General features: G+C 38.1%; 1 protein-coding gene across 4 annotated transcripts; it reads right to left on the reverse strand.

Moving 5' to 3' along the window:
• Positions 1 to 2635: 2635 nt before the first annotated feature.
• RWDD4 (RWD domain containing 4) lies at positions 2636 to 10169 on the reverse strand. 4 transcript variants are annotated; one of them, XM_064148959.1, is made up of 8 exons: positions 9955 to 10168; positions 9543 to 9623; positions 6955 to 7064; positions 6698 to 6842; positions 5974 to 6088; positions 4957 to 5006; positions 4798 to 4800; positions 2636 to 3657 (listed from the first exon to the last, which is right to left on the reverse strand). In XM_064148959.1, the coding sequence occupies exons 1-8, from the start codon at positions 9976 to 9978 to the stop codon at positions 3625 to 3627; spliced, it is 561 nt and encodes a 186-aa protein (XP_064005029.1). In that variant the 5' UTR covers positions 9979 to 10168; the 3' UTR covers positions 2636 to 3624. The 4 variants fall into 4 exon arrangements, with proteins under 4 accessions (XP_064005029.1, XP_064005027.1, XP_064005026.1 ...); XM_064148957.1 differs by lacking the exon at positions 4798 to 4800; XM_064148956.1 differs by lacking the exons at positions 2636 to 3657; positions 4798 to 4800 and adding an exon at positions 4806 to 4882 and having other exon boundaries at positions 9955 to 10169.
• Positions 10170 to 10178: the final 9 nt, after the last annotated feature.

Genomic DNA, 10178 nt, shown 5'->3' on the forward strand with positions numbered 1-10178 from the left:
ATTTGATGACAATGTGATATTATCAGCATCATTAATAAAGATTAGGGGTAAACCTTCCTTCAAACTTTACACATGGTAGTATAATGAGCAAAGCAGTGCTGCTCCTTTTAAATAAAGATAGTAAGCATTTGCAGGATATGATGTTGATGGACAGTCTTCAGACTTAGTATTATCTCATGCAAGTGCTTAGCAATAATATTCCAGAGATTAGAGAAGTAAACCACTTTCAGACTAATGAAGAATAAATTAATCTTCTTAATGGATTGGCAGGAAAACCACACTTACAACCTCTGAACAGAAGGAACTCAGCACTAACCTGCTGGGCTGCAGTTTATAAATACCTGGAACAGTTTCCATTCTGTCTGTATCACTGGTTAAGAAATGCAGGTCTTTCTCATTCAATGGCAGGTTTATGCTTGAAGAACGAAGATGACACATTAAATACATCCTGCTCATCTGAAATACTTGAGCTTGATTCTCTGTCAGAGTGAATCCCAGTTGTATTTTCTTTTGGTGTTCAACAGCTGCCTGGATAGCATCCCTTTATGCAACCATTTCAGTCAGAACTGTCTCTTTTGATTCCCTGTGGGATGCAGTGCTTAACATTTTCTGCTTTTGCATTATTTCAGTTAGTTTCATTCTTCCCATTACACCTTTAATTAATTCTAAGGGTTTTTTTCTCTCCTAATTTCCTGGGATGACAGGATCTCAGGCTTTTGCCCAACAGAATGCTGAAAGCAATGAAAAAGGAACATGGACACAAAGGAGACAAATCCAACCCTGATTAACATACAGCACATAAACACTATAAGAAACCTGTTAGGTTGACTTATCAATCAGGAATTTAATTATCTCTTCTTCTGCATTCTAGGTTTACAGTTTGTCCTTTCTTTATATAATAAATTCAGTCATGCACTTATTTTACCCTAAAACCATACATTTAACATAATTTTTAAATTAAATAAAAGGAGCCCAAAACCACTATAACAAATATTTGTTGTCTCTTCACAATTCCCCAAACTTTCCACATGTAGTACATTTTGGTGATCACTTCTGACACCATTTGGAAGCCCCCATCTCCGGGTCATCAACTGGACCCACACTCTCTTTCATTATAATAACTGTGTTATTGGGGAACATATTCTCCCATCAAGGCTGCCTCTGATTCTAGCACAAATAAGCATAATGGGATCAGGTTGTTGTAATAAAAAAAAATTATTGCAGTTTTGACTATTTTGCTGCATCTGATAGCAAAATTTCACTGTTTACTAGTACTGAAATCTGTAGTTTCAGGCCAGCCCAAACACAGGAATTTAAATAGGTTGTGTAGCAATACAATCAAGAGACTCTTACCCTACTGAAATAAAGCATAAACCACCATTTTTTCCACTGCCAGTGGGTTTTTACATTAAAAAAGAGTAGTAGGCATGGTGTATTTTTCAACAGTGTATAGAATTACCGCAGTAGTTGCGATCACTTGTGCCTTTCTCAGGCTTTTCCACAGTAACAAGTACCTAGATTCTTGAAATGAACCTCTTCCAACTATCACATCATAAAAGATGTTTTAACTGTACAAAGTACCTTTTAAAATTTATACATAAGTGAAGAATCGATAGGAAAATTCTGCCCTTAAAAGTAGATTTCCAAACAAACATGTTTATTAACAGGACTGGGGGAGACTGCTGGAATATCTTCACAAGAGCACATGATCTACAAGCAGATTTGGGGCTGAAAACTCAGGCATTTCCTGATGCTGGCAGTCACTAAAGCTAAACAATACAATCAACTTGTACTACCAGAGCAACTTCTCTCTGCAGTGTTACCCCCTTGTCAGACGCTCTTACTCAAATTGCAGCCTTCATCCCCCAGTTTATCATAGAATGTTTGAGTATGGAAGGGATCTTGAAAGATCATCTAATCCAATCCCTGCTGTCAAAGCAGGTCACACAAGAAAACATCCAGGAAGGTTTTTAGTGTCAACAGAGGAGACTCCACAATCTCTCCAAGCAACCTGTTCCAGTGTTATGTCATCCTCACAGTGAAAAGTTTTTCCTTATGTTAACATGGAATTTCCCATGATCCAGCTTGCACCCCTTGCTCTCTCATTCGACATCACTGAGCCTGGCTCTGTCCTCTCGACACTCACTTTTCATATACACATTAATGAAGTCATTCCTCAGTCTCCTCTTCTCTAAGCCTTTCCTCATGTCAAAGGCAAGATGGCATCATCTAGAAAAAGTCTTCCCTTGCATACCAGCTTTTACTCAATGCAAGTTCAGAAAGAAATCAGAACTTTAACCAACAGCCACTGGTCAGGGCATCCAGCCTGCAGCTTAAACATCCCTCTCACCAAATGCTGTACCTAGTGTGTGCAGTGGGGTACACCCTTCAGAGAGAAACTGGATTGTTGTGTGCACTGAACATAATGGGCATTCTCAGAGGGATGATTGACCCTCATGTCCATAACTAACACAGCCACCCTGAAGAACACAGAACTACCTACCAAGAGAAGATACAATTCCTCCACCAATTTCTAAGGTGACTTTATTTGCAACGGAAAACCATTTGCAAGTTGAAACTTGGCCTAGAAGTGCAATAGGCTACACAAAACTTAAAAAACCAAACACATACCACAGCAGATAAATAAGCATTTATTAAAATTCATCTCAGAACAAACAAAAATAATATAGGACATTAAGGCATCTTGCATTGAGTAACCGTTCATATAGTAGAGATGACTTCTCTTTCTGATACAAGAAATCAGATTAGGAAGCAAAAAAGTTCTCCCAACACATCTGGCAGTGCTGACATCCACTGTCCCACCACTCACTTAGCAAATCCCTTCAAGGAATGCCTGTTTCTCCCATGGAAGAGCTACAGAATCCCAGCACTCATTGAAACACGTGCAGGAACCACCTTTTCCTCCCCCTCAAGACACTCAACCTTCTGTAAAGACGCACACTGGAGAGACTAACAGACAGATATCACAGAGAATAAAGAAGATGTACCCCTGCTACAGCCACTCATTTTTGATCCGACTAGAATGTCTGACTTTGCTGTTGCTAATATTTACTATTTCAGCCAGTCACCAGTGAAAACAGGACCACAAGTGTAGTCTGTATTGCAACATAACAATCCTTACATTTTCATTCTACATGAATATCACTTAAATAAATGACAGAGGTCTTGTTTCCACGGAATAATTTATTGTGATGAATTATGCTGTCAAGTGACCAATCACTGTTATAGTGCTTTTTTTTTCTTCAATTGGATTAAGAACACTGGGAAATGCTTACAGTAGAATTGGGTTCACTATAACAGGATTTTACTACAGAGTAAAATATAAATTAATAAACATTGTATATAACACTACTGACTTCACCACATTGGCTCTCTACATCCTTTGTCACATTCTAACCTTCATTTAAGGCAAGTTTGTTTTTTGTTTTGTTTTTTTTCCTAAAGATCACATAGTCTCTAGATAATGTTGTGTGACTAGGTTTGCCAGTTAGGAAATTGAGCTTTATAAAACGTGTACTTCAACAAATATGAAAAGTTATTAAGAGAAAGATGACCCAAAATTGCACTGTATTAAAAGGTGAAGTTTCCTTGTACCAAAGTCCTTTATTCATCATCTTTAGAACCAGTTTTGCTTAACTATAAAAGAGACACAAAAAGAAAGTATTCAAAGTTTAGACTGCCATTCCTTTTATTAGGAAATGAGAGCAATGAGCAATATTTTTTACACAGAACACACATAAATTAATAATACAGACTGATTATGCTACTGTTGTAAGAGACTGAAAAACATCCAAAAAACCCACTTAAGCATAAACACTAAATAGGCTTATTTCCTGAATGTTAAAGTTGATTTTTAAAAAGTAACACCACAAAACCCCCTGAAAAACCTCAGGGTAATATTTCTACTTAATCTGAAGACTCAGTTACTAACTCTCTAAAACAAAAAAAGGTGAAGTAATGGAAAAAGTATCTCCACAAATCTCTGACAGAATTTCCTCACAGGAATTAATACAAAAAGATACATTAACTTACTATTTCTCACTTTAAAAAATGAAATTGTAATTATTGTATGTAGTGCATCTACCATGAAATCTATGTGGAAGTAAAGACATCCACTACCAACAACAAGTTCACTTAGAAGGACTCTGCCCTAAACCACCACTGCCATTCATTTGCTCATAATTAACACTAGAACTGGTGTTTGGCCTAACACTGGCATTATTTACATCTGTGTAAAATAATTCTATTTTCTAAAACTATTGTTTGCTTTCAAAATTGCCAAGCAGCTATACTGATTTCCAACTGAATCAGCTAAGACAAGATGGTGGAAGAAATCAATGCTGAGGAAGCAAATAGAAAAGGACTACTCACTAGAGGGCTGCAGCAGAGAATGCTCAGACTTGTAGGAGACAAGAAAGGTGAGCCCACTTGGGACAACTCCCTTTTCTGCTTACTTATCCATTGCCCTCCAGAACCTGGCAGCACCACTAATTTTATTTTACATCTTGTGGCCATTTGAAGACTGAATCTTTTGAAGTGCATTTGTCTAGCAAAGCTCTCTCATCATAAAAATAAAATGTAATTGCTCAATAGAAAAGAAATACTAAACCAAAGTTCAAAAGAGAATTCAAAGTCTATCTGACTCTGGTATTTGGAAGGACTAAACATTTTAAAGCATTTGAGAAATAGGTAAATTAGAATAAAAAATGAGCAACAGTTCTTACTATTCCTTGCAAATCTTGTAACATTAAAAAAATGTAACTTGAAAATACTTACATGCTGGACACATACAGAAATGAATCAGACACCACAGTCAAATCCAAACAACGTTAGGAAGTAAGAAAAAAAATAGATTAGTTTTCTTCAGCTGAAAGTATTATTTTTATGTGCACATGCAGTATTTTCATAATGCTGCATATAATTCAATCCTGTTACCTTAATTACGTCCACCCAGTTCCATCCTCGCGGAAGCTCTCCTTTGTTATCTACAGAATAATGTTTTATTAAGGTTTTGTTTTCAACACAAGAGCTACGGAAAATATCTATTTTTTTAAAAAAAGAAACAAGCAAAACACTAAAAAATAAACTCCCCTTATTTTTTCCACTACAATGGCAAAAGGATAAAAGTAAATATGAATGTTTTAAACACATATTGTTCTGCAAAGTATTTCTGTTTAAATAAAAACACCTCAATACATCTTACATTTAATTTAGAAGGCATCTCCCATGTGAGCTGGGCTAACCAGTAATGATACATTCTGTTAAAGAACAAAATTTTATACAGCTTCTCCTTTATATGGTCAATGCTCAATCTGCCAATTACAAATTAGGTTAAGTGAATCATATACAGAAATTACTGCTGCAATAGGAAAGTAACTACCCAGAGCAAGAAAAAATAAGGTTGAACAAATCAAAGTCATCAGCAGGATTGATTGAAACATTAAGTACTTTTAAATCAATCATTCCACTGAAAGCATAAAGTATCTGCAGAAGCACCTCTATTCTGAGGACACAAATTACATTAAACATTTTATTTTGGGCTCCAAATTACTTTCATTTAGAAAAGACATTCTTAATGTGAGTTATTTTTGAAGGCACATCAACAAATAATGTCTTTTGTTGAAAATGCATTATTAGAAGTCCCAAATGCTCTCTTCCCACAAATATTTTTTTTTAATTCCATTTTTGTCACGAATTAAAATTAAAAATAAAATAAAAGTCAAACCAAAACCAATGACACCTTGAAATCCCTACTCTGTAGGAAGTCACTTTGACCAGAACTAACATCTCAGGCAAAAATAATTAATCTAAAATAGGCAAAACAGAGACCACAGACTTAGAGCAGTAAATCTTATAACAAATGACCACTGATTCTGACTCCACCAAGATGTTCCTGCTGTAAAATTTGAATTCTCATACTGTTTAAACAAAGCACCATTATAATGAACAAACCTGTTTTATCAGCTAGTTTTCGTTTCTGGGTTTTGGATAACTGCTCCTTTTTATCTTTTTTCTTACTTGCTGGCACATCAGGTGTTCCAATTGCAATACTATTGCTTACTGAAGTCTGAGAAGGATAAAAATGGTTGTTAATCTTTTGCCTATCAGTTCCACAGATAACTCTGTCTGTGGTTACTGAACTTGACATACTGAAATATTTTGACTTTCAGAAAGAAGCAATGCTGGCAGTTGTCTGTTAATACATAATCATGACTGTAGTTTTTCAAAACCACATGTTGGAAATTGGAATTATTCCCTTTCAGAGGTGCAAAGGGCACCTCTTACACTCTCTGAATTTAATTCTAAAGTCTAATTTAGTCTGGAAGTATTCAAACCTCCCAAACATGGAAATCCAGTCACCCTCCCCCCAGATGCCTTTAACCTTTGTTTCAGATAGCTTTACTTTTGCTTCTGCTCCAAGTCTCCACTTTTACATTATTCTGTAGGACAGACCTGCAGCCCACAAGGATTTTGTTATAACTGCAAAATAACAATTATGACCACACAGAGCATTGTGGCCCATAGTATGTGTCACTGTTTACCCACTAATGTATATACCAAATACACTGATGAACAACTTAAAGATAGAGCAATGAAGTACTTAGAGCTATAATAATCTCTTTTTTTTTTTTCAGGTTTGAAATCAAGAGATTAAGGTCTGGATTTATTTACTTACCACAGTGTTAACAGGCTGATTTTCCATGAACACCTCTTTATTATCTTTGGCATATTCAAAAAGTGTGTATGTCATAGCAGTTCCAAGATTCGCCTCAACTTCTACCTTTAACTTATCCAATATACTTTGTTTAATAGCTGAAGATCTAAAAGAAACCATAACATTCAACTGTAACCCAGACTGATGAAGAAAAGTTTGTCAACCAAAAAGCCCCCTTCCACAGTGCCAAGGAATAGAAAGCTATTCTAAATACTTACATTGTGTTGTTGAAGAAAGCATCCATCGATATGAGTGGTGCTGTTTGTGGATATGTTTCTGGCCAAGAAACTTCTATTAGAAAGGCTTTGGGATCTCCACTTTCACCTATCTGGAGTGAAAATTAAAAAAAATCATAAATCAACAATTTCTAGTCACTGATAATGGATTACAATGCCAATATGCCAGTCTTTCACTTCTTTCAGAGTATCCAAATACTTTGAGATAAGTTAGAAAATAAAGTTATTGAGAAAATACTAAATTTCTGATGTCAATATTAATGTCTACCCTGCAGTTTTCATCCTAGGAAAAGCAGTAGAAAAACCAAAAAGCTCTCTATATGGTATTTTTTTTTTATTGCTTGGTTTAAGAAGCTACATTATAGCATCTGCAAGCCAAGCATTATACAATCATTTAAGAGAAGAAAAAAAAAGCCTTCTTTTTTCCCACCCAACCAAGTCCAGAGCAATATGAAAATGAGCCACAATAGTATTGAAATAAAGATGATAATCAACTAGTGACCTAAGACAGCAAAAATAACAGGTAAGAATTTAAATATTTATACATTACAGTTGTTTTGTTTCACTGCAAGAAAGAATGAGCAGTAAAAGATTTAAGAAGTCAGTAGAATGAAACTAGATTTAAAAAAGCATAGTATTGCAATTATAAAAAGACAGAGTTTAAGGTAAATAATCATGCTCATCAATTCAATTTAGTGAGCCAAAAATTACAAACACAATCCTTAGAATTATACACACACACAAAAGTGGTTTTGTTGTTTTGCTTTGTTTCTTAAAGAACTAGTACAGGTGCTACCAAAGCATACTGTACAAACAGAAGTAACTGTTTCACACAAAGATATGGAAGACCAGCGCAACAAAGTTGGCTAAATCTGTATTCTAAAACTGCCCAAAAAATTTCCCTTATTTCCCTCATTATAGAATGGTCAAAATCTGTGTTCATCAAATCACATGGAATGAAAGGTAGTGAGAAGAAATGTCCTAATCAGTCAAGGTAAAGCGACTGCACTTCAAAATTGGAAAAAAAGTCAGCGCTTTTTATTTGCAGTGCCTGTGACAGCAGAGTGGACTAACTGGCACTCAGAAGTATCTGTTTTAGAGGTGAAATAAAGAACACTAAACCAAAAATCTGCAACGTTTTGGGAGATATCATATACAGTGTTGCAGTCACGACCAGAAAGAGAAGTGGTGGTAAGGTTTGGAGAGTCCTGAGTGAAAAGCAGGGTCTGCAAACTGAGCAAATCCAGACAGAAAGATCCTTCTCACTGCAGCCCAAAACCTGGGAGGCCTTATTTTGAATGCTGCTGCTACATTTTTTCAGTATTTCACCTTTTTTGTCTTTAATCTCGCACTGATTACAAAACAGCTGTGTTCTGTATGTGAGACAGGAGGCTCAGGAAAAAGGCATATGAATTCCCTTTACCTTCTCCTGCACTTACTTGCATTATCCTTCTTGTCATACAAATTCTTCCTTATGGGGAAGATGTATTATTGCCTTTGACACCAAGTTTTACAGTATTTGATGCGTCTTAACTTTTGAAAATTATTTTTCATCTTATAAAAATTAGCAATTACTAAAGCTAGTCAAATGTCGAATGCTACACTGTAGACTTGTACACACATCACATTTATTCTCTTAAGGAAATTAAATTTAGTAGGAATGGTCCTGTCACTGAAGGAATGCTGCACTTCCATGGATGGGATGCAAGTGCTATTAATTAAATTGACCTATATCTCATTACAATTACTGATATGATTCTGAAATTATTTGAGAGGCCATGGAAATGTGATTTTATGTTTCCTCTCCACTACAGGCAAGTATCATTTTCAAGTCTCCCTTCTGTCCCATGAGTGCCTAAGTTTTCATTAATCAAGTTCTCTGTCCAGTCAAAATCTGCCTTGGTCCACACCCAGAAGAACTTCCAGATCTTCAAATCTGAGAAAGCTTGCAAGCATTTCGTGCCAGAATCTCCTTGCTTATCTCAGGCTCAGCACTCTCTGTATGCTTCTCCTGCACCGATCCTATCAGTGCACATGCCTAAAGCATTTTCTGAATTTTCTCTTTAGCAGGTAAATAAAGCACACCAACTACCTCTGGACAAGAGACTAGAACCTTGTAACTGAGCAGTAAGGAATGTTCAAGGCTTTACATTTGGATGTCACAAGCTGAGTGCTTCATCTTCATCTATGCCAGCAGAAATGGGAGACAACAAGATAGAGAGACCTCTGTAAGTGACATTTCTGATCAGCCAGTTTAAGTACTACTCAGCAGGCTACTCAGCTTCTTCAGCCGGCTTGATAGCTCTAAATAAGCAATACATAGTCATGTAAGTAGGATGCCTGGCTGAAGAATAATGAACTGTCGCTGGGAACCAGTTCCTAAACACGAAGCACTGTGCTATCAAGCATCACCATGGAAAAGATCTTAAAACAACAGCCTACTGGTCTAACTTCCACTGAATATCGAATACCTATGTATTCTGAAAAAAAACCCTGGTACGTCGACCACAAGACAACAGAGTAACTTCAGGCGAAACCTGGGCTACAGCGAGTCGCAAACCTTGCCTTACCCTATACTGGAAGGAAACCGGGCTAAGCTCCCTGAAGCACGTATCTCCCTCGTAGATAGAACGCAGGGCTTCGAGCTCCATCTGTAGCAAGGAGTAGAGAAGAAGGTTACAGATTTCAGCCTGAACACGAAGCTTGCACGCAGACGAGGTCGGTTTGCGAAGCTGTGCACAGCCCCACCAGTTTCCCGCCCTCCCTCGGCCCTGCCGCTGCCCGGCTTCCTCTTCTTCCCCAGCCTCCTATACCCAAGGGGCTGGCTCTTCTCTCCCGCTCCCCGCCACTCCAGCCGCTTCCCGTCTGGCGTCCCTCTCCCCAAGCGCGGCTCCCTCTCGGCCCCAGGTACGCTGAGGGGAAGTCTCCGGAGCCGGCTCTCCTTCAGGCAGAGCAGTCCCACGGACAGGGCCTAGAACTCACCTCCTGGTCCTCGTTGGCCGCCATGGCGCGCTACGGGGGCAGCAATGCGCATAAACCCCCCAAGGCCCTATGGCCGCCAGGGCCAGCCGGGCCTCGCTGGTGCGGCGCAGGGCGGCGCAGCCCCTCCGGTGTGGCACGGGGAGGCCCGAGCGGCCCCGCCCGCCGAGCGCACCTTCCCTGAGGGCAGCCCGGGTCACCCGGCGGCTCGCTGCTATTGGGTCCAT

The sequence above is a fragment of the Pogoniulus pusillus genome, chromosome 9 (genome assembly GCF_015220805.1).
Source record: "Pogoniulus pusillus isolate bPogPus1 chromosome 9, bPogPus1.pri, whole genome shotgun sequence".
Taxonomy (NCBI): domain Eukaryota; kingdom Metazoa; phylum Chordata; class Aves; order Piciformes; family Lybiidae; genus Pogoniulus; species Pogoniulus pusillus.